Raw genomic sequence first — 25,672 nt, 5'->3', positions numbered from 1 at the left:
GCGGCAGGGCCAGGATCCGGCACTTCTGCTGGATCCTAACTCCTTTCCCAGGCAGCCCCGGACTGCTTGAATTTGTGCTACCGCTTGAGGTGGTGCAGATCCGAGTAGTCCCACTGGGGCTGCTTCGGCTTTACCCAGGGTAAGGGGAAGTGATTCACCTTGTCCCAGGCTGAGCCGTTTGCACCCCAATCCTTCCTTGGATGCAGCGCAGGCCCACTGGCCTGTCTGCTCCAGGGCAGGTTTGGATTGCGCCCTAAATTTTTTTTAAATATAGTACAACAATACAGTAGAAGCAGCTATGACCACCCACAAAAAGTTGATCTCCCCACTTCTGGCAAGCAGCCATCACTGGAATTTCAAGCTATCAAGACTGCATTGTTCCACGAACACCTAGAGCATCGGAGATAAGTAGGTTCCAAGAAGCAAACTCTCTTCATCTTGTTTTAAAGGACAAATATTTGTTTCTAAAGCCACCAGTGGTTCTTGTTCATTGCTTGAAATTATAATTCACAGCCCGACAGCACACCATAATGATCATTCGCATGCTTAAATAGCCAGTATCAACAGGGATTTGTACTTGAAGGATAAAAGCAATGCTTTTCCTATGGAAAAAATACTTTTCTTGAAATTACCTTATGGCTGAGGTATTCAATCTGTGCATTGAATACTGTCCTCCCCTCGGGAGGCGTGGCTAGCTCCCAGGGGCATCTGGGGGAGAGAAGTGGCCATCGCTGCTCAGCTCAGCTGCACTGGCTGCTTTTCTTTGGCTGTGAACAAGGTGGGGGAGGCAGTGTGAGGCGGGAAGGGTGTGTGAAACATGGTGGGGGAGGGGGGAGCCTCCCCACCAAACAGAGAGGGCTAACTGGGAGTTGCAGAGAGAGAAGGCTGACTGGGAGAAGCTGGGAGGTGTGCAGCGCTTTCCCCTGCTTGTGAAGGAGGGAGCCCAGCCTGCTCTTAGTGGGGGGGGGTGTCTAAATGCCAAGCCTGCATTCCTCTGTCTTGCCTGGGGGGGGGGAATAGGGGTGGCATCTGCATGTTGGGGTGTATGTGTGTGAACATGTCCCCATCTACTTTAGTCGTGAGTTGTAATCTTGCTCTGTGTAGCTGCAATCTTATCCACACTTTCCTGGGAGTAAGCCCCACTGACTAAAATAGGACTTACTTTGAGTAGACCTACATAGGCTTGGGGTCTGTGTCAGCTTAACCAAGGATCTTCACCTTTCTTTTTCCTCTCCCTTCAAAAAAAAAAAAGCTACTCTTGATGGCTTTGTCTCTAAAAATTGATTAAAAAAATAAAAATACCCATTCCTTTTCAGCCATCCCCCTTTTTCCTCCTGCCTCCTTTTGGGGGGGGGGGGGGTACTCTGTTGGCTGCTATTGTAAGACAAAAGGCACAATCCTAGGTCTACTCAGAAGTAAGTCCTATTGTGTTCAATGGGACTTACTCCCAGGAAAGTGAGGTTAGGATTGCAGCCAAACAGTCCCTGGGTCTCAGTTTGCAATTAGCAGATACACACAAAACAAAGTCTTTCCCTCCCCTTACAAATTTAAATAAAGAAAAACTGTCCCTTTCCAAAACTCTCCAGGTCTGCTGCTAACAAACTTGGGGCACAATCCTAACCAGGTCTACTCAGAAGTAAGTCCTATTGTGTTCAATGGGACTTACTCCCAGGAAAGTGAGGATAGGATTGCAGCTTCAGAGTGCTGACAGCTGTTTTTTTGTTTCTAGTGTATAATAATAACACCTTCATCCCCATTTTGGGGGTAACTGAGGTGAGGTGATGTAATGGGGAGCCGTGGCCAATGGCCACAAGGATCAGGGGAGCTGCGGGCTGGAAAAGTTCAAGAACCACCTCCTTATAGTATTGCAACACACATGAAATAAGCCTTCTTTTGAGTTTAAGAGCACCTGCTTCATTGCCAAAATGTGCAACTCAAAATTCCTGCTTAAAGTCTCATTCCAAAGAGAAATTTTCCCCCTACAAAATGCTACATCTAATTGCAAAAATACTTCTCAAAGCAGCAGGTCAATAAATTTCAAGTAATAAAACAGGGACAGCACAACCAGGTCTACTGCTCAACACCACCCTGACATCCTGCTTCCACCTCTGCCATGGTGCACTCTTCCCCCCCCCCCTCAAAAAAAAACACAAAGGAAATGTGGCTGATTTTACTCATGCCTCACAAGTCTGGTTCTTTTACAAAAATAAGTGCAGTACTTCCTGTTTTATTTAAAAGAACCGCACAAGAAAAGAGGAAGGTGAGTGGATCATTACCTTATTCCTTCCCTTGTGTGGTCCTTTAAACAAAACAGGCCCACACTTCTGGTTTTTGCAAAAGAAGTCCTCAGCAGAGCAAGGCAAGGAAGGATCCACTTCCCAAAGTAGATAAATGCAGCTCCACCTTCAGTAGGGCAGAGAAAGGTGGCAGACTCAGGGCAATGAAAAAACCAGAAGTGGCCTTTTTTTCTGTTTACAGCAGTTTGGAGGCATGGGGAGGCCTGCAGAGGGAGTTGTAGGTACCCCAGACCCTCCAGAGAGTCATAGCAACCCACATGAAAATTTAAAAAACCCTTCTGTCTCCAGCAGCAGTGCAATTGTGATTGTGTCACTGCCATTGCTGTGGCCCCACTCCTTAAGGGGGAAGTAACAGAAGTTTCCTGGCTGGGGCAACATGATACTCCAGTTTGGGAACTTCTGGTTTAAGGAGTAAACAACAGGATCCAGTATTCTAACTCATCCTATCTCATGTGGAATTTCTCAGCATGCGCAAACACACACACACACACACGCACCATAGTTGGCTCCCCTTCTCTCACATGGAAATTCTCCCTAAACATGCACATCAGATTCAGTATTATGCCTGACCACAGCCAACCTTAAAGGTGTGGCAATTGTTAATTTTGGAGCACATTTGAACAATGTTAGCATGCCCTTAACCACAGTTCGCAACAGTAATATCAAGCAACAGAGAGGAAAAGAAAACACGCACACACACCAATGCACATGTATGCTTATGAGATTTTAGCGCATTGCATGTTTTTAGTACATAGCTATTTCCTAAGGTACTATGAACGGAAAAGTGCCCTCAGGTATCCTACACTCAAGAGTCAAACTACACAGTAACATTAAATATGCAGTTTGGCTCTATGTACTCAAAGTTTTAAACTATAAATAGTAGTCATGAAGATTCCTGATCAAAACTAGGACCACAGTACCTATTTCCTTGCACTGCAGCCTCAGAAAAATTCCTCAAGCTACTATTTGTCTTGAATGGGAAGCTACCACTGTTGCTAATAGTAGCTTCCTTTAGGATGCAAGCAGTTTGAGCTAGGACTTCACTATACGCATGGTATGATCATGATACCCATCATGGGGTATTTATCATTTTCAAAAAGTGAACATTCAAGGTCAAACTACACACCTAATTAACATACAATTTGGTCTTTAGATCCGATTCATGTCAACATGCTTTTATTTATATCTGGATTTCATTCAATTTAACCTCATTTTTCATTGTCATCCAAGCCTAACCTCACTATACTGAATGAAGTTGACCTTTTACATTATCAAGTGGATCATACAGGAAGTACCTTCCAGGATTTTTGAAAGCTTTACTGAGATAATGTATGTTAAGTGCTTCAAACACACAAAGTACTATATGAATACTAATAAGTAAGTAAATGTGTTTTAAGAAAAGAATAGTAATGATTTAACACAAATACTTCTACCCTGCTAATATTTGGTTATCGGTTTTCTCCAAAGCCCCTTAAACATATAATATTCTGGTTGACAAGATGCAAGGGGAAATGATATTCCTGTGATCTTAGGAGCACTACACAAGTATTTCACTTACTCATCCCATTGCTTATTTTGCTTTCGATAAAGTAGCGTATCCAAGGCAACAGCATTAACATCCAGAGCTCCTGGGGAAGGCCACTGATTGGTGAGATGGGTAGTTAATTCTTGTCTTGATCTTAAATCATTATTCTTTAGCACAGTTCTGTGAACACACAGTGAATTTCACGCCATTAGGTCTTAAATCACAGGAAGAAAATAGGCTTGTACTAGGAAGAGTCACCTTTTAACATGCTTTTCATAAAGCTTTCCCCCCACCCTGAGAGCACTCAGTGAAGAATTTTATACTGAAAAATAAGACTAAAAACTGCATTGAACTGCACTGCTAATTTTTTGAAATCATGCAATATCAGAGACTGCACATAATGTAGAAATAAATGCAAGAATTAAATATTGCTTCTTAACAGCTAACATTTATCATGTTTATCTCTTAACTAACTAGCAGTAAAAGTTCTAGGCGAGAGTCTAAATTTCAACTCTACAACTGGAAGAGTATTTCTGGTTTACAGAAGAGGACATCAAGGCACTATGCTTTTTAGCAATTTGATCTGCCTATATAGCCAGTTTGTGGGAGATCTCAATCCTTCAGATTTATTTCAAGGACACAAGTGTTTCCTAATAGCAGAACAGAAGTGAAAAACACAGCTTTAATATCTGCATTGCATCAGAAGCACCCATTATTTTTCATGTTTCTTTCATCCCAGAAAACACAAACTAAGCATAGGATTTAAAGTTATGTTTTATATCCATTGTTTTCTACATTGAAACAAAAGCTTAAAACAGAATATTCTGTTAGGTACTTATAGCAAACTTAATCAGTTTGATCTCCTGGTGCTTTGCTTAAAAAAAAACTACATTGTGCCATTTTCTTCCAAACAGGTTAATTCTGTGCAATTTTATTCTGCGCAATTTTACTCCCACAAATTGAAAGAAAAATACTGACATAATGTGCGGATAATTTGTGGGTGCATGCAGTTGCGTTCCTGGCTCTCCTGCAACCCAGGGCCAGGGACGCAAATGCCTCCCCTCTGACCCAGAAGTAATTGAGAGGATGCAGCAACATCACTGCAATTACTTCTGGTACACTCAGAGCAAATGCCCACCATTTCGAGCGGCTACCTGCTTTTTCACTTTTTTTTTTTCCAGAGCCAAAGAAGCTGGCTGCTGCTCTGAGCACTGAAGTGTGTACTGCAGGGCCAGCAGATTGCAGCACTGCTCCCCTAGGTGTGCCATCTGGGGGGCACTGACCCCGTCAACCCTCCCTCAGGAACGCTAGAGGGTGTGCATTTGTGCGTATATTATATATACACACTATATAGATATACACACACTTCCAATGTACTAGTTATATCTAACATACAATGTTAGTTAAAAAAAGCTCTACAAGAAAAAAAACACAAAAGAAGTATGACTTAAGTGATAAAGTCAGTTTTAGGTCACAATGTCTCTCAGTAAGAGGAAGTAATAGAAAAGCTTCCACTATTATCAGTAGGAAGTACTGTATGCTTCACAATGGAAAAGTCTTTCACATGGGAAAAAAAGCTTGGGAATGTTAAAAACTTAACTGTACAGCCGCAGTTTGATTACTTACCAGCACTATGAATTCTCCTATTGGATAATCTCCTTCACATATCCCCTCTCTATGGAGTGAGTTGTCAGCACCACCTTGACGACCCAAATCTGTTGAAATTTCAAATGTCATGGATATGAGCCCATGCAACGATGTGCGTGGTGTGTTATCTGCCTTCTAACTATGTGTTAGTATAGAGTCAGAACTCCCAAAACAAAAAACAAAACAACCAGCGTATTGAGGTAATCAGATACTGAATGTGGATTTATGGAGGAGATGACAATAGCAGAATTCTAGTTACTGATATGCAACCTAGTTTTATGCTGCTCAAGGTGCTTCCCACAATTGTCATTCTGGGAACTTTAAACTACTTCTCCAAAGAATAGAATATAAAAAAGAGCTCAGAAAAATGCCTAATTCACTCAGGTACACATATAAAATATTAACTGATGAATTTGTATCTACATATCATGCTACAAGACTTGCAAAATCATCACATGCAAAGAACGGTTTAGAGACAGCTGTATCTACAAACAAAAACATTAGTGACGTGGTTGAAGATACAATATGCTACCTTATATATTTTCACATTAAACATAAAAAGTGACACACACTGCCCCTACTCCCAAGTTTGCTTTTTTAAAAAAGTTACAAGCATTTGGGAAATCAGAAGCAGGAAAACGGAAGCCCCTCCCCAATCTGTGATGAGAAAGTTCCTGCTTCACAATAATAATGAGCCTGGTAATACAATTTTCATGTAGTATTAAGACCAGACCAAGTTCCTCTGTAAACTGTGGCCACTGCAATCAATAAACTAACAGGTATATGCTGGAGTGTAGTATCTATTGAGGCTGATACTGCCGTCTTCAGATATTAGATATGTGGTTACTGAGGAGGACTGGACCTTCTTTGTTTTGGATTTTAATATTTATGAGCACCTTGAACTTCTGTTTGGTTAGAAGGTAGAGTAAAAATCAGACTTCTTAAACATGCATAACTAACTATGTCAGCAGAAAGTATAAATTTTTAATTGTTTAATTTTATGCAAGCCAATGGCTCTTATGTCATTGTTTTGTTTTTAATGTTTACAATTTTATCAATGTTATGTTTTCAAATCTTGTAAGCTGCTGTAAGTGCCCTTACCGGGAAAGGCAGAGTAGAAATTCATTAAATAAATAAAATGTGTGTTAAATGCAGAGGCATAACCACTACCTAAGCATACATTTCTGTGGTTCAGGACATGCATGTGTTCTTCTATTGTCCTCTTCCCACACCCCCACCTCATATTATTAGGGAATTTAGTAGCATGATGTTTCCTGGCATTGTTTAATCAAAAACTATTCCCTGAAGATTTAGAGGGGGAAAAAGAGAGAGAAAGACTGATTATCTCTACTGGGAATAGATTATACCCAAACACTGAAAGGACAGGCTTTATTTTTCAACTTTTACAAAGCACTCAACACTATTTCAAAAGCAAATAATACTGTTACCACATTAAATACTGTAGAAAATTGTATTTAATTCATCTATATAGTTATTTTGTAAATTCTCACTTTAAAACTATTTCAGTGTTTGTTGTATTTTAAAAGATTTTACTACAACTTTGTTTAAAAGGACAAGCAGAAAGCTCAATACTTCAACTGAATTCTTCACATTATTCACTAGTTTGAATCACGAACATAAACACTGAGATTGAAAATATATTCTACTAAAATCAAAGAGACTTGCTTCCAAATATATATACAGGTTGAGAGTAATTTGGTGGGTTCCATTCCAAGCATTTTTGGATGGCAAAAAACGCACTATAGCTAATCAATTTAAAAAACAAAGTTTTTTGCTCTGGTGATTTAAAAACAGCCTTGCTGACCTTTGTGATGTAAGGTAAGAGTCATTAAGAAGACAATCCATCAATCAGTCCTCTTCCAAGAGCTTACAAAGAGCTGAGAACTTACACTCAGCCCCTCCCTTCACCAATGCAAAGGGATCACCTTCCTTTCATGTGCTCAGGGGGAAGGGAGGGGTCCACTGGGGAAAGAAGGACTGATGGATTGTCAGACAGTTGCCCTCTCTCTCTTTTTCTCTCATTAAGGAGGCTATTGTTAAAGGACTGTTCAGTTTTTAAAACTGATTTTAAAGGGATGCATTTTTGCCCTTCTCCAGGGATCAGCACATTCCTTCTCATTTGCAGTGGCCATTCGTGTTGAGTCAAATCCGTGTAAAAATAGGCTGGACCTGTATTAGGGACTTCCCACACCAAATATCGGTCAGAGAAACTGATTTGTTAGTGTCTAGCAAACTGCTGACACTGTATAACCAACAGCAACAATACTCCTAGGACTCAAGTGCACAGATTGTCAATTCCAGTGCAGTTTGAATGAAAGAAGAGGTTAGGGCAAGGATGTCAAATTCATTTCATGCAGTGGGCTGAATAGCATTTATGGCACCTGTTGGGGGCCAGAAGTAATGGACATTAATGACAACATTTTGGCCAGATGATGGCCAGAAATAAGCACTTGGTTCTTGCATAGGAACTCATTAGCTGCAAGTGACAAAATAGGCAAATCTTGCTCATATTTTCAAGATATGGGAGAGCACAATCATTACACTGTGAAAGCCCAATGATAACATGGGCCGCCCTTTCAGTAGTGCTGCTTCTGCAGGGGTGTCACTTCATAGCTCAGCAGATGAAAGATGCTCTGCAGAGTGATGCCTCAGCTGAAGTTGTGCTGCTGAAAGGGTTGCCTGCATGATAAGAGCTCTCCCAGCACCTCCTAAGTGCCTCCTTCTCTCACCCCCCTTTGTGCCTTCCCCCATACCATTGTCTTCTGTGGCTTCTATCCATCTCTCCCTCCCAGAGCCTCAGAAGAAATGGTGCTACTAAAGGGCAACACTGGGAGAGCCCAATAACTATGTGGGCCAGATAAAGAGCTTCCACAGGCTATTATTTGGCCCAAAGGCCTTATGTTTGACACCCATGGGCTTAGTGGTTCTGGTTAGTAAAATTTTACTAAGAAATTTTAAGCATTTGAAATGCTGATGTTATTTACATTATTCTTTTGTGTACAGAGCACACTGAAAGATTATGGATTTGGTATTTCATTACCAACCTTCAACTTTGATAAAAATAAATAATGAGTCATGTAATAACATTTTAAATTCCATCATAAGTTTAAACCTCTTTTTCACACTGACTCATATCCACATTTCATTTAAAGACCTCTAGCAGAAAAAAATAGATGCCTGAATGGATTCAAATGTCATGGCATTTAGTGACTATCTGAAGAGAACAAAGTGGGGGGCAGAGGGTGAATTTGAAGGAAAGAAGAATACATTTACAAGTACTAGATTTCTAAGAATGTGGCATGGTCAAGATTTATACAGATAATGGTTTCAATGTATTATGATCAATTTTTTACACCTCATACATAATTACATTTCCAATCTTCATGAAATGGCAGAAATACAGATTATACATTTTCTGATCACCAACAGCATGTACAAGCGTTGCTAAGCATCTGTTTCAATTACTGAATGTTCTACTCTATTTTTCAGGCAGTTTAAGCACAGTCAAGAGTATGTGAGGGAGTTGACAATGGCCATTAGCATCAGATACTAGCAGCTCTTCACAGCAATCCTACAACAGAGTTCAAGCTTTCATTATTAGATGTTTAAGGGAAACCTGAATTATAGATGCCTCACACTGAAATACCTGACAGAATGCTATTAACTGACTGAACTTTTCTAATATGAACACCACATATCTTCCACTAACCCATTCCACTAGAGCAGGGGTGCTCAATACGTCGATCGCGATCGACCAGTCAATCGCAAGACACAATGAGTCGATCGCAGGCTTCTCTCCCGTCCACGCATCCCTGGGAGTGAGCCCCGTTGACTCTACTGGGGCTGACTGGTGAGTAGACCTGGAGAGGAGCCGCTGGCAGGCTTCTCTCCCGTCCATGCATCCCTGGGAGTGAGCCCCGTTGACTCTACTGGGGCTGACTGGTGAGTAGACCTGGAGAGGAGCCGCTGGCAGGCTTCTCTCCTGTCCACGCATCCCTGGGAGTGAGCCCCGTTGACTCTACTGGGATTGACTGGTCAGTAGACCTGGAGAGGAGCCGCTGGCAGGCTTCTCTCCTATCCACGCATCCCTGGGAGTGAGCCCCGTTGACTACTGGGGCTGACTGGTGAGTAGACCTGGAGAGGAGCCGCTGGCAGACTTCTCTCCCGTCCACGCATCCCTGGGTGTGAGCCCCGTTGGCTCTACTGGGGCTGACTTACCTTTCCCCTGTTTTTGCACTGGTACGTATGGAGATCTGCCCCCCCCCCCAACTTCCATCTGTTGGTTCTGTGTGCAAGGGGTTTTGCACTGGTCTTGCTATGATGTCTATATAGGGATCTTCCCTCCCCCACACCTTTCCCCTGTTTTTGCACTGGTCTGTATAGAGATCTGCTCCCCCCCCCCCACTTGTATTGGAATCGAGGAAGATCTGGTGAGGAGGCAGATGTGGTGTCAGCAGTGGCCCCTTTAAGGCTAAGGCCTGGGCATCCAGCAGAGTGTGCTGCACAGCTGCAGCCACTTGAAGGCAATAGGGCCTTCAGGGATATAAGAGCACCTGAGGCAGGAAGGGCTCCACTTATTTATGTGAGTCAGCCTTTTCCTACATGAAGATCATTAAGTCCAAGTACTGTTCCACCATGACTGATGAACATTTGGAAGTGTGCTTGAGGCTGGCTGTCAGCAGCTACTGTCCGGACTATGCATCCTTGGCTGATTCACTTCAGTGCAAGTCATCAAAGTAAACTCAAGTAATTACAAAAAATGTTTATAGTTAATTATGTTGTGTTGTGCAATATTGGCTCATGCGGTTATGCAAGGTACACCAATATACATTGTACACATAAATGTTATATGTTATGATGGCGCGAACATTGTAAAAAAACTCTGGTAGATCTCTGGGCCTTGCTGGGTTTCAGGGTAGCTCTCAAGCCAAAAAAGTGTGAGCACCCCTGCACTAGAGCATTCAAGATATCTGTTCACTATGTGTTAATGCCTTAGAAATTTTCAGTGACAACTTGCAACTTCAGAGAAAACTGCATCTGCACCCGATATGCTCCAAGATTATAAATATTACTACACATATTAGCCAACTTTAAATATTTATAAAAATAATTTATTTTGCTTTTATTTATTTTGCAGAATAGCTTCTCTCTTTCAGATTTTTAAAGCATGCCAACTTCTTATAGGAAGGAAAGTAAAACATGGTAGCATTTTTCGTCTCAAATGCTAAAATATGCAGATAAGGTGATTCACATAAGTTAACAATGAGTCATGAGACTGACTAATGCAACAACAAAAAATGCTAATAAAAGAGCTAATATCACATCATCCACTGGGAGCTACATCAATCATTTATATTTGATGAGCATGGTGGAGAGAAGAGGGAAGACAATGTTCTGTTAAGCTCATAATACCTATGGAAAAATTCAAGAACAAAATTTATCCCCACTTGTCATAATCTTTATTTTTAAAGGCTACAATCCTACACACACTTAACTGAGAATAAACTCTATTAAACTCAATAGGGCTTACTTCTGACTAGACCTGTCTAGAATTGCACTGTACATTACATACACCAGAGTAAGATTCACTGATGAAACTCAGTCCTATCAGGCTTACTGCCCGTGCTCTAGCCTTACTTTCAACTCCAGGTGTCGTAAAAAGTGCTGTAAGGCACTCTGGTGCTAGCAGTGAGGCTGAAGCAGAAGGATCCACAAATCATTTTTAATACAGTGAAAACTGATCCAGAATACCCTCTTGCCATTGGCTTCAAGGTACAAGAGGGATTTGCCTCTCTCCATGTTATGCAATACAGACTTAAATACATACAAGTGCCAAAGCAAAGACATATCTTGAAATCATATCTCTCTCTCTCTCTCTCTTTCACACACACACACACACACACACAGAGAAAATTACTTAGTGGCAAGGAAGGTCAATCTCCTTGATCCAACATGCATATCAATGTATAAATATAAATCCCATTCTAGCTAAGGTACAATATAGAACAGAACTGGGGAGAAAATGAGGAGAAAAAGCCTCTGATGTGTATAGATCTCACATCAATGGATTATTTTATAAGGATTAAGAAGCTTCTTTTTATGAGCCTGAGAAAAGCACAGTGTGCAACACTCAAACATCTTTGTTTTGAGCACCTGTTTGAGGCTCTGCCTCTTTTTGGACTGCTCCCCTTCCATAGAACAGCACTGGCCAACCAGAAGTCCAAAGTCCTGTTTGACTGTTGAAGTTATTCCTCACAGCACCGGAAGAAGTTAGTGAGGCAACTGAAAGTGAGGACCATTATAGAGCAGACAGTTTTTAATCTTAAAACTATTGTAGATTAAAGGCAAAGTTTTCCAGTGGTGATCTGGCAGCATAACAGTAGTATGCAAACTAATTACAACCTTTTCACACATTACTGATTTCTAACCTAGTTGATTTGACCACTGCACTGTTGAGTTGCTGTATGAACCATTTCATGCAAGTTGTTACACAACCTATGTAAATATAACTGCAACTATAATTGTCCAAAGTAACTGACAGCATATCATATTTGACAATAAAGATCAGTTAACTTAGATCCACATCTTAAAAACTGTAAATATCAAGTAGTTCTATTATTCTGTCAGTTTTTTAACATCTAATATTCATAAAGGTGAAAAAATCTAATATTCAAAAATGAAACAGCCAAATATTCATGAAGTCTTCATAGACGTGTATGCTGCCGGGGAAAAATCTCAAGAAATGGACAATGTCTTTTACAGACTACTAGAATAGCTTATAACCTTGCTCAAATCTTAGAACTGGAATCTATAAATGCAGGTGAATTTGCACACACCTGTTTGCATATACTCTAGTGAGAGCATACAATCATCTGGCAGGTAGAGGTAAATGCCTTTTCCATACAACCTGCTTACAACAGAATGAAGCATCTAAAGGACAAGTTAAGGCAGTGCTTCCCAAAAGTTTAAGCACCCCAGCCCAATTTTTAAAATATCACAACCTATGTATCACAGCTGACACGAAGCCCAGGACTCACCAACAGCTGCCACTCTTGTTGCCACCTTAGCCTCTGCTTGCCTGTCTTCAACCCACTCTGGGCCTTGTTGCAACATGTTTTTGTTGCTTGTCAATTAGAGTGGCAGCCAGCAATGCATCCCAGGCCTCGTACCAGCTGGAGCAATGAACACACAACATTGTTTCTAATGAACACATGCTGAAATTATCTGTAGCAAGATGAGGATAAATTTTACATTATTATCTGTTTATTATTTAATTCATTGAAAAACATTTCTAGCCTGCCTTTCCTTCATGGACAGATCAATGAGGCTTACAAAATGATGCAAACACAATAAGTAAAAAGTGAACCACCACCACACACACAAAACCACACATACACAATGCAACGAAGCCCAGGGCCCAAGGTAGCAATATCAATTGCTATTAATAGCAATCAATTCAAAAACCACCACTAAGTGAGCAGCACAACTGATACAAAACAACAGGATACAATGCAATGAAGAAAAGATCAATTAACTAGAGGCTAGACAAAACAAAAAAGCCTTAACTCTCCCTTCAAAACATCAGCAGAGAGATCTGTTCCAATCTCAAGAGGAAACAAGTTCCCTAGGTCTGTTGCCACAACAGAAAGGACCATTATTATGAGTCTCTTGTAAGTCATCACCAGTACTTTCAACTGTGCTCAGAAATCTACAAAAAAACCAATGCAGATGCATTAATGGGTGTGACATGTTCACAACCGCTGGCATCAGTCAATAGTCTTGCAGCTTCATTCCATACCAATTCAAGTTTCCAGTATTCACAGGCAGCCCCAAGTAGAGTGTATAATAGCCCAACCTGAATGTTATCATAGCACAGGTAATGCACCTGGGTCTGCCCGACCCAAGAAAGGACATTGCGCAGTAGTGCAATTTGGTTAAAAGGCACTCATAGGCCATAATGGTCACCCGGTCATTCAAGTTCAAAGATGAGTCCAGCAACACCCCCAAACTGTGAATCTGATCTTCAAGGATAGTGTTACCCTGTCCAGAACAAGCTGACAGTCCAATTCCTAACAGCTCCTCTGTCTTACCAAAATCCAATTTCAGCTCTTGCCCTATATTTAGTATGGAAGCATAGTTTTGGTGCAGAATTTAGGATTTTTGTACAGCAAAATCCCAATTTTGAACAAAACATGTTACTAAAAGCAATCCATTTCAACTCTTACAGACAAAGGAGAATAGTACAACTTCAAGTTAATGTTACTTATTATGAAAGGGTCTCAATTTCGACATGTTATTAAAATGACAGAAAGCCCATTACCTGCCGAAGTGCCAGTAAGCTATTTTTTTTTCCTACTGGGAATCCACCTTACAGAAAGGAGGTGTATTTGTGGTATATTTATGCAAAAAAAATATCTTTTCCCAATAAATCATTCTGTGCAATAAAATTTCTTTCCTACACTGGGACTAGAGATTCTAATCTAGCATATTTGCTTTTAAATTAATGCATGTTGTTAGTTGTATATATACACGGGTCAATTTAAAGACCTACAGTGTAATTATGCATGACTATTCAAAAGTAAACCCCACGGAATTCAATGATATTTACTCATACTTAAGTGTACAGGCATCCCCGCATATCTGTGGGAGGTTCCATTCCAGGTCCACCCGCAGATACAGAAACAGCAGATACGGGGGGAGTCCTAAATAAAGCATTGTACAACATGTCCTGCCCCCGCCCATCACTTTGTTTTTCTGTACTGCATGCTACAGAGAGACTGCATACTAGAGGGAGGAAACTAATAGAATGTTAACAGGAAGCAGGACAGTTGCTGTTTCCTGTTAACATTCTGTTTGTATCCCTCTAATATACAGGCTGCTTGCCAGCATGTCACATTCCTGTCTTGAGAAAAGGAAGTACAGAAAAGCAAAGATAATGGGTATGGAGGGATCCCATCAGGGCCTGCGGAGACCCATGAATAAGTGAAATTGCGGATACCAGATAAGCGGATGGGGGGAGGGTGTGGCTGTATAGTATTGCAGCCCTAAAGTGGAAAAAATTCAGAGCCATTTTGTGTTTAGTGCAAGATTTTCAGATAAATTGAATTTCGGTTTTCGTACCCCTCCAAAATTTAAACTACATGTGTTTACAGAATACCAAAAGAACTATTACGGCACTATATATACACATTATATATTTATATATTATAAAACTATATATTAGTTCCTAAACAAAATGCCTGCATTGTGTACAACTTACAGCTGATCCTGCAGCTCCATAATGATGTACTCGAGTTGTTCCTTTTCCATTTTTTGGGCCAGATCCATAGTTTCCATCTTCTGATGTAGCAGCTTCTTTTGAGAGATGGATTCTGCCAGCTGGGTCTCTCTAAGGCGGACTAATTCTTCCAGATAACCCTAGAAGCATAAACACGCTCATCATTCTACAGAGCTTGCAAATTATCCTTTGTTGCTTAATGTAATTATGTAATGTTCCTCTTGTTTTAAGAGTATTTTGGTGAGCCAGGTTGTACTTGGTCCTCCGTGTATCACCTAGTATGCACAACTATACACATCAGAATAATGAACTGATGCCCCAGTCCTATCAACCACCACCCTATGCGATACAGCCATGCTGCTTGCATGAGCACTGCATGCTATGGGGGAAAAGTAAATATTTTTACTTACCCCTCCATAGGCTACCTGGCTGTCAATGAGTCACTTTGGACCTACATCAGCCATTTTGCTGGCATGAGCGTATCAGGTCAGAAGAACAGGGATAGGATTCAAAGGGTGCAAGCACACCCTCCCACCCTCAAAATATCCCTTGCCTGCCTCAATTCTCCCTTGAACTAGCCATGAACAGCCCCTGCCACCACCTTACCTCTTCCAGCAAGGTGTTCAGGAGTTGCTAGTATGCACTCAGGGTCTCCAAATGCACTAGTGCCGCCACAAGCTTAAGAGCAGCATGCCTTTTACAATGCCATATTAAGATTTACAGTGGCAGATCACAAGATCCATGACCATAACCTCTCAATAAGACTGGACTGTCCACTCCATGGAGGGGAAAAAAGTCAGCAATCAGAAGTCTCCATAAGTAAAATTAGAAACTGAACATATACTTTTTGAATCTGAAGTTCAATTTCATTTTGTTCAAAGTCACTAGAAATAAATACCTTTAATATTGAAAAACAGGTATGTGCCACATAACGTCAGTCAACGAATGAACGCGTATATGACAGTGGTTCCCAGTTGAGGCTGCGACCTGATTTTGGTGGGTTGCAACAGACACTGGTTGTGGTACCACAAGGCATTCTGGGGCACTACCTGGATGCCACTCTAGGATGTTCACACACTGACAAATATGCCTAATGTTGCATTTCAGAGAACATATCCCCATCATGAAGCAACACATAACTATATCATTAGAAGAACTAAGAAAACAAAATAAGTATGTGCATGGTTTATATATGCTGTCATTCTTTGGGAACCCAAATAATTGTTTCACACTGACTACTAGTCTGCCCTTAGGGATGTGGAAGGGCATTACACAAAAAACAGTCTAATTAAAAGCCAAGCTAAACAAACACATATTACTGCTGTAATCATTGGATGTTACAGATACTGGTATAATTTACTGCTGTCCTATGGAACACAGAGTTGAACAGATAGCTTTAAGTAGTCATGCCACAATCACTCTCCTGTGACCTTTTAGAGATCTTTGCTTCACCTTTGTACTGTGGACCCATTCATACAATGAAGAATTAGAGATCCTCAAGGTTTTTACAATCATACAGATTGAAGACATGGGCCCATCTCTCCGCTGTACTGCAAGTCCAGCTTGGCAACAGAGTGACAGATGTTCATGCCCAAAAATAGACCTTATGGTGAATGTTAATGCATTTATATTCATGCATAAATATTTATAATTCTTATCTGAATAATATCTAACAATCTATTCACTTTGCACCTTTATGACTTTGAAATAAACAAAATGAAGAACTTCTTACAATAGCTCAAAACTGCTCTTGGAATTGCACACATCTCAGAGGCTGCCTTATACAGTTAGACCATTAGTCCATCCAGTTCAGCACTGCCTGCCTGCCTGCCAGCCAGCCAGCAGCTCATTAAGGTTTCAGGCACAAATTTTTATCTGCCCTACCTGAAAATGCTGGGGATTGAGTCTGGCACCATCCGTATACAAAGCATGTGCTCTGAGCTCTGCCACCCCCAAGAGAGGTTTTCCAACTGGCAACAAAGAACACCCACCAATCAGGATTATGCACAGTTGACAGATGGAAGAAAGACAGGTTGTTTCCCTGTAACTACAGTTCTTAAAATACAGACACTTGTATCGCAGACAAATGTAGTGGAGCACTGTACATGCACAGAGCTGACCTTGGCACATTCTGCCCCTGATCTCAAGAGTGAGGAAGGAACCCTGTGCACACCAGGTGCCTCAAAGGTGAAATTAACACCCTCAGTTCCTTGGGGGACCGCACTAAATTAAAACTGTAGCCTTTGAAAAGAGAACCGGTTGCAGCCAGACCTGCAGAGGATGATCAGGTGGCTCATGCATCTGTACTGAAGACTACTTTAAGAACTGTAGTAGTAACTGTACTGGTATTAGTAACTGTATTTTTTGGGGGGAGGGGTCTTTATGCAGTCACACATAGCAAAAACTAGCTAGCTGGTACAAGTCAGTTGGGAAATTTCTTTAGAACAAAGTGTCCAAATGAGGTAAATGTTTCCAGGCACAGTGCTCAATAAAAGATTCACAGTATAGGGCACACCACATTGCTGCTGGTGTACAGCAGAATGAAACTACAAACTAAACGACTGCATCGCACAAAAAGACCTTGCATTGACACCAGCAAGACCCAGGATCAGGAAAAAGTGGAGGAATTTGCACAAGTGCTTCAGGAATCTCTTCCAGGCCTGGCCGATGCAGATGCATCCAACAGATGGGAACATTTGAAGAATGCCATTTACAACACCGCCTTGTCCATATTTGGCAAGAAGACCAACAAGACAGCAGACTGGTTTGAAGCCCACTCTGAGGAGTTGACACCAGTCATTGAGGAAAAGAGGAAAGCTCTAGCAGCATACAAAGCCTGTCCTAGTGAGCGCAACCTGCAGGTCCTCCAAGCTGCTCGCAGCAAAGTCCAGCAGACTGCCAGGAAATGTGCTAACGACTACTGGCTCCAGCTCTGTTCCCAGATAGCAGCTGACACGGGCAACATCAAGGGGATGTATGACGGTATCAAGCTGGCCCTAGGTCCAACACAGAAGAAAACTGCCCCTCTGAAGTCTGCTACAGGCGAGGTCATCCAGGACCGGGCGCAGCAGATGGAACGCTGGGTGCAGCACTACTCTGAGCTGTATTCCCGAGAAAATGCAGTAACTGAGGAAGCACTGAACAACATTGAGTGCCTGCCTGTGTTGGAGGAGCTTGACAGTGAACCAACCCTAGAAGAACTTCACGTGGCCCTGGACTCCCTCGCCTCTGGTAAGGCACCTGGGAAAGACAGCATCCCTGCTGAAGTCCTAAAGTGCGGCAAAGAGATCATCGCCACTGAGCTGCATGAAATCCTCTGCCTCTGAGAAGGTGGAGTACCACAGGACATGAGGGATGCAAACATCATCACGCTGTACAAGAACAAAGGCGACACGGGTGACTGCAATAACTACTGCGGCATCTCTCTCCTTAGTGTTGTAGGAAAGCTGTTTGCCCAAGTTGCACTGAAGTGGCTCCAGGTACTTGCAGAGAGCGTCTATCCAGAATTGCAGTGCAGATTCCGAGCCAACAGGTCCACCACCGATATGGTATTCTCCCTTAGACAGCTGCAGGAGAAATGCAGAGAACAATGACAACCACTCTTTATAGCCTTCATAGATCTCACGAAGGCTTTCGACCTAGTCAGCAGGCATGGCCTCTTCAAGATTCTCCCCAAGATCGGATGTCCATCCAGGCTCCGCAGCATCATCAGGTCTTTCCACGAGGACATGAAGGACACTGTAGTCTTTGATGGCTCAACATCAGACCCCTTTGACATCTGAAGCAGAGTGAAGCAGGGCTGTGTTCTTGCACCGACCTTGTTTAGGATTTTCTTCGCTGTCCTGCTGAAGCATGCCTTTGGAACTGCAACAGAAGGCATCTATCTCCAGACCAGATCAGACTGAAAGCTCTTCAACCTCTCCAGACTGACAGCAAAGTCCAAAGTCCAGCTGAAATGTCTGCGTGACTTCCTCTTTGCCGACGATGCAGCTGTCACCACCCACTCTGCCAAAGATCTCCAGCAGCTGATGAACTGTTTTAGCAAGGCATGCTAAGACTCTGGACTGACAATCATCCTGAAGAAAACACAGGTCATGGTTCAGGATGTGGACTCACCTCCCTACATTGCAATCTGTGCACACAAATTGGAGGTTGTCCATGACTTTGTGTACCTTGGCTCAATGATCTCCAACACTCTTTCTCTCAATACCGAGCTAAACAGACGCATCGGCAAAGCAGCTACCACGTTTTCCAGACTCACAAAGAGAGTATGGTCCAACAAGAAGCTGACGGAACAGACCAAGATCCAGGTCTACAGAGCTTGTGTCTGAGTACACTTCTGTACTGCAGCAAGTCATGGACTCTTCGCACACAACAGGAGAAGAAGCTGAATGCTTTCCACATGCGCTGCCTCCGATGCATCCTCGGTATCACCTGGCAGGACAAAGTTCCAAACAACACAGTCCTGGAACGAGCTGGAATCCCCAGCGTGTATACACTGCTGAAACAGATACGCCTGCGTTGGCTTGGTCATGTCGTGAGAATGGGCGATGGTCGGATCCCAAAGGATCTCCTCTATGGAGAACATGTGCAGGGAAAGCGCCCTACGGGTAGACCACAGCTGTGCTACAAGGATATCTGCAAGAGGGATCTAAAAGCCTTAGGAATGAACCTCAACAGATGGGAAACTTGGCCTCTGAGCATTCTGCTTGGAGGCAGGCTGTGCAGCATGGCCTCTCCCAATTTGAAGAGACACTTGGCCAACAGACTGAGGCAAAGAGGCAAAGAAGGAAGGCCCATAGCCAGGGAGACAGACCAGGGACACACTACGCTTGCTCCCAGTGTGGAAGGGATTGTTACTCCTGAATCAGCCTTTTCAGCCACACTAGACGCTGTGCCAGAACCACCATTCAGAGCGCAATACCATAGTCTTTAGAGACTGACGGTTGCCAACATTACTGCTATGCAGACATTCAGAAGCGGAATGCCTCTGAGGCTCACAATGAAACTGCTCTGGAGGGCTGTACTTTCAAGGAAGCTGGTGGCTCTTAGTCAACTGGTAAGCCTAGATAGCCTTAGAGCAACTACCACTAAACTCGCAACTGCTGCCCATCAAAAAAGCAGTCCCTGATTGGACCAGAGCTTACTGTTCCGCCACTGTGCTGTGTGTATTCTGGATAGATTTGGACACTGGGATGCTCTGAGCCATCACATCTGTTGCCCAATGTCCTAGAAGGCTGTACAATAGGAAGTCCAGGAAGAGTGCCCCCATGCCCAGATCTACTCAGTATACACAGTACAGAGGCAGAATGGTAAGTTTCACTCACAGAGTGGAGGGCTTTCCCCAAACCCTAGATCCAGCCCCCGAGCTGGGGTTTGAAAAGCAGTGGTCTTGGAGCACAAACCTATGCATATCTACTCAGAAATAAGCTCCACTGAGTTCAAAGGAGCCTGAAGTAATTCAGGGAATTACTACCATGTAAACAGCAAGGCTGGTGTAGTGGTTCGGGAACTGCACTTAAGATCCAGGTCCAAATCTGCACTCAGCCATGAAGCTTCCTGGGTGATTTTGGGCCAGTCACCATCTCTCAGCCTAACTTACCTCACAGGCTGTTGTGAGGACAAAAGGATTGAAGGAATAATGTATACCACCCAGAGCTCCTTGGATGAAGGGAGGTAAAAAAAAATTGTGCATAGATCTACTGCCTTGGTTAACCTGTGAACCAGATGCTGGGGAGCAGGTAAACAGACTATAACAGGGGTATCAAACTTAAGGCCCATAGGCTGGATTTGGTCCCCAGAAGCAATTTTTCTGGCCCCCATTATAATTGGGTTCTTCCAGTATAATAATTGGACTTTCTCATATCTTGAAATTATGAACAAGATTTGCACATTTTCTGTCATTTGCAGCTAATGAGTTTCTATGTGAGAACAAAGTGCTGGCCATCATCTGCTTAATGATGTCACTACAGGCTCTCAGCAGGCACCATGAGTGCTATGCAGCCCACTGTACGAAACGGGTTTGACACCCCTGGCCTATAAGATCATAGAAAGAATAGAAAGGGTTCACTTAACATTTAACAATAACAGTTCTTTCCCCTTCTGAAGTCATATTTTGAAAAAATGCAGGCAATGTCAAGTCTTGATTGATGTGGAATGTTGAGGCCACCTTAGAAAAAAAGGCAATGTAAAATAGTTTCAACACCATTTTGTCTCAATGGAATATGATGAATGAGGAGCCAGAACAAAAAGCACACTGTTTACTAGTCCTCCGTGCCAAAGTAACGGTCATCAAAAACACTGCCTTGAAAATGAGCAGGTGTAAATCTCCCATAGACATCAGCTTGAAAGACTTGCCCAGAGGTAGGGAAAATTCCAGAAGGGGTCACACCTCCTGTGCCATCCTATTCTGATCAGCAAACTATGCCACAAGTTAAGGCCAGAAAACTTCCATAAGATAGACAGAACAATTTGGAATCACAAAAGCATGTGCCTCTGGCCCTTGGCTTCCCCTCCCTAACACAAATACCTATAAAATCCCAAACAGGTTGAAGAATGGGGGAAATCAGAATTTTTTACACAAACTTATTGAAAAATGTTTAAATATTTCAGTACAAGGTGAAATTAAATCTAAAATACTTGGCTGCTTCTTCAAAATGCTGTTAAAAACCTTCTGCAAATACAAACTAAAACAAAGTAATTTTTTCAACAGCAAGCATATTTCACTAGAAGTTTGCAAAATTTTCTCCTGCTCTTCACAAGAGTGTTGCCTGGCACATTTTCAGCCACTTTTACCTCAATGAAGCTCTTACCTTCTGCTCCAATGTAAGACGGTACTTCTGTTCAACCCTTTTGCATTTGTTAAACCAAGTGTTCTCATCCCTGATAAAAGAAGGACCAACATTTTCTGGAGTACTGCTTTCACTGCCGCTACTGCCCAGTGTTCTTAGCTCTTCTTCATCGCTACTGATGCTGTCAGAACTGAGGAACAAAATACAAAAACTAAGAACTTGTTGGAAAATTCAACTTAAAAAATATATTCTCTTTATTTTAAATCCAATGTAAGTCTTCTCTGTAGGGTAGTCCAAACAGAGTAATGGAGTAATTGAGGTATTTACGCAGCCCTCAGTTTAAAAAAAACAAACACAACATTCTACCATTACCCTGCCCAGAAGAGGGATGCATCAGTGTTCTTTCCTTTGCAAAAGGTACTAATTATTGCAAAATTTGTCAAAGTGCAGCATTTTAACTTTAGTAAAATGTACATACAGGTCCAGCCTTATTATACACGGATTTTTTATACACTGATTTGACTCAACATGAATGGCCCCTGCAAATAAGAAGGAATGTGCTGATCCCTGGAGAAGGGGAAAAATGCACCCCTTTAAAATCACAGTTTAAAAAATCGCTTTTTACTGTTGCAGAGAGACATACAAGTGATTACAGGTATAACCTAAGTATCCACAGATTTTTCTGTCTCAAAGTAGATGAGAAGGGCCCTTTAAATTAAAGGAAAACAGTCATTTAATAATGCCAGAGAGGGCAGCAGGCTAACAATCCATCAATCATTCTCTCTGCAGGCTTCACTCCTCCCTTCCCCCTGAGCACTTGAAAGAAGGCTGAATGGCAGCGATTATCACCTTCTCCATTCTTTCCCCCTTGCTGGGGCTCCTGGTAAAGGGAGGGATTGCTGCCTCCTGGTGAAGCCTAAGCACCTGGAGAGAGACTGATTGCCTCTGTATGCATTACAAAGATCAGCAAGGTTGTTTTTAAATCACCAGATCAAAGACACTTTGTTTTTTAAATTGATTTGCTACAGTTTGTTTTTTTGCCATCCATGTGAGTTCTTGGAACAGAACCCTCACAAATAATGAGTCTCGACCTGTACATATTTTCCCAACAAAAATAAAAGAACTTGCAGCTTAGGGACTCAGCCTTTCAGAGCCAAGAGACAGTCCTTGAAAATAAACTTTCTGAGAGCTATGAGCTTCCTCCTTAAACCTCATACAACTTTTGAGGGAATAAGCAAATTTATCTTGTCAGAACCATTCCAAATCTAGCTGGTTGAAAAAGGAATAAAGAGCAGGTTGGCCCTGCCATTAGACACGGTGAAGCACATTAATATATTGTTATGTGCTTCCACCCCACTATCTCCAAGTGGCAAGGCATCCTGGAGCACAGTACTATCTGGGCTCTGGGTTTTTTTTTTTAAGAAAACATGGAAGACCTTGTAATACAGCCCTCTTAGACCCATCCCCACCCCAGTTCCTCTTGTCTCTGGAAGAGCTTCTAAGCTCAGCAGAGGCCATGTCATCCACAGCCTCCGCCGGGCTCAGACTGAGTTTTAGAGCTCAAATCACATGACTTCCGATTTCACGGAGAAACTGGAAGTGACCATTTAAATGCCCCTCACCTCCGGGGGGGGGGTGGCATGCGTAGAGGGCACATGGGGGGCTGTGGACCCAATCCACAGATACATGCCCCACCGGTATCTGTAGTGATGCCTTTGTACTACTTGCTTTATTTACAAATATAGAAGCCTGAGCATTTGGTGATGTAGGGTAGTATACTCCTGCAAGAGACATTGAGGCATATATCTTCCATAGTAGTTATGCACCCCAAAAATATTTTGGCTTGCTCTTTCCCTTAGATTCCACTGCAGTCTCTCCCAGTTCAAATCCTAACTGCTTCTTCCAGAATCTGCCAATACACTTTGTCTTTGTTTCATTCACTCAAAGAGGTGAATGAAATTACACTTTTACCCCCTTCTCTCAGGTAGATGTACGTGAAGGCCCTGAGGTTTGCCAAATGGAGGATACCATTCAAGAAGTTTTTTTTCTTACTCCTGTTAAGAAAAAGGTGAAAGGGCACTGCCCCACAGTACTATTCTAGGATTCAAAGCAGCAAACCAAAGGATAATGAACCTGCATCACAGGGCAGGCTAAAAGCACAAGTACAACATGGGTCAAGCTGGACACCAAACTCCATAGGTAAGCTCTCTCTAAGCTGGCTCTCCCACTGCCTTTGAGAACTGGAATTCACAAATAAGAATTTCCTGACTCATAAATTACCAGAAGTTGTGCTACATCCATGAAACTTCAGGTGATGAGAAATGTCAAGAGCACGATAAATAACAGGTGTAATTTTGCAGTTTTCCAGGGACAAAATATTTCCAGGGACACACAAAGCCCTGAAAACAATAAGTTTTCTAAACACAATAAGTTTTCTAGAGTTTTACCACATAAGGACTCTCAAAATCCGATGAAGACTACAATCCTATGCATTTTTTTAGGAATAAGCCCCACTAAATATAGCAGGATTCACATAAAGAAAAAACCTGCTTAATCAGACCAAATGTACATCTAGTCCAGCATCCTCTTTTGAAAAAGTTGCCAAACAATATCTTACCACATGAAGAGGACAAAGCGTAGAGTTGGTCTGTGGAACTCCTTGCCACAGGATGTGGTGATGGCGTCAGGCCTAGATGCCTTTAAAAGGGGATTGGACAAGTTTCTGGAGGTTACAAGCCATGATGTGTATGAGCAACCTCCTGATTTTAGAAATGGGCTATGTCTGAATGCCAGATGCAAGGGAGGGCACCAGGATGCAGATCTCTTGTTGTCTTGTGTGCTCCCTGGGGCATTTGGTGGGCCACTTACATACAGGAAGCTGGACTAGATGGGTGTCACCTGGGCCCAGCCCGGGTGGCCAGGAGTTCCCTGGGAGCAGGGATCTCCTCTAGAGTCGAAGCCTACTCAGGAGTAAGCCCCAAGTGTCATCAGGACTGGGGCCCTTGCAGAACACCTACCTGGGAGTAGGGACAAGGAACAGCTGGGAACAGGCAGACACGTGGTCAGGAGGGGTGGGGCTGGACGACCTGAGGTTGGCCTCATAAGGAGCCTGGAGAGGGAAGAGGGAGGTCACTCCTCTTCAGAGAGGTGGAAGGCCAGAGTGAAGCCTGAGGGGAGAAGTCTCCCCTGCCGGAGGGGAAAGAGAGAGGCCTCCAGCGGGAAGGAGATGTGGCCTGCCCTAGAGAGAGGAGGTTGGGGCAGGGACCTCCCTGACAGTGCAGGGAGGCCATGCAGTAACGGTCCACATGAATGTAAAACAGTTGACACAATTAAACCACCTGTGTAGAGCTACCATACCTGCTTCCTGTCCTTTAATTCACCACTGACCACTGCTCATCGACCAGGTAAGCCCCTCCGCTTGGTAACAACTCCAGGGAAGGGGGCTCCTCCCACCACTGACATTACAATGGGCCTCTGGCCTGATCCAGCAGGGCTGTTCTTATGTTCTTACATTGTACATTGGAGGTACAAGTAACATTCTTACCACACTGTAACACATTTTGCTATTTGTGACTAATAGCTACTGACAGACATATCCATGAATTTGCCTAATCCCTTTCTAAAGCCAGCAGTCCTTTCACATTGTGTAGATGCAAATTCTACACATTAATTATGTAGTATGTGAAGCACTTTGTCTTGAAATAGTAGTGCCAATCGGTCTCATTTGGTGAACCTCAAATCCCAAATACCAGAAGCCTCACACACCTTTACACACCTGTACAGCTTTTCATGACACTTTGTCCTCTTCAAACAGCTATGATTTGTTTGTGAGTTCTAATCAATCCTTACTTTGAGGACCTGGAACATTTATATCTTCGTCATCCCTCAAGGATGTTATGTGACATCAGATACTTCTCAGCTCTTTTTGATTTCTCCCCAGAAATCAATTAAAAAGCAGCTCAAACTTGTCTGAAGTTAAGCACCAGCAGTAAGATCCCATTGCCATTCTATCAGAGCCACTTTTATTTTTTAATTCAAGGGTCACCTTGTCCTAAAATGTCTAAATACAAGTGAGAGCGGGCTGTAAATGTGCAAGCTTCAATTCAGACTAGAG

At 42.5% G+C, this 25,672-nt stretch overlaps 1 protein-coding gene across 2 annotated transcripts in view; it reads right to left on the bottom strand.

The window, feature by feature from the left end:
* RUNDC3B (RUN domain containing 3B) overlaps window positions 1–25,672 on the bottom strand; it is a 52,906-nt gene that overhangs the window by 7,479 nt on the left and 19,755 nt on the right. The window contains exons 7-9 of one of the 2 annotated variants that reach the window (XM_066628521.1): window positions 21,580–21,748; window positions 14,750–14,907; window positions 3,856–4,002 (exon numbers count right to left, since the gene is read on the bottom strand). In XM_066628521.1, the coding sequence (XP_066484618.1) occupies window positions 3,856–4,002; window positions 14,750–14,907; window positions 21,580–21,748 (474 nt within the window). The remainder of the gene's footprint in view (window positions 1–3,855; window positions 4,003–14,749; window positions 14,908–21,579; window positions 21,749–25,672) is intronic. The other variant, XM_066628520.1, reaches the window with a different exon arrangement.

The sequence above is a fragment of the Tiliqua scincoides genome, chromosome 5 (assembly GCF_035046505.1).
Source record: "Tiliqua scincoides isolate rTilSci1 chromosome 5, rTilSci1.hap2, whole genome shotgun sequence".
Taxonomy (NCBI): Eukaryota; Metazoa; Chordata; class Lepidosauria; order Squamata; family Scincidae; genus Tiliqua; species Tiliqua scincoides.
Note: the sequence above shows the minus strand (reverse complement) of the source record. Positions and strands in the feature narration are given on the sequence as shown.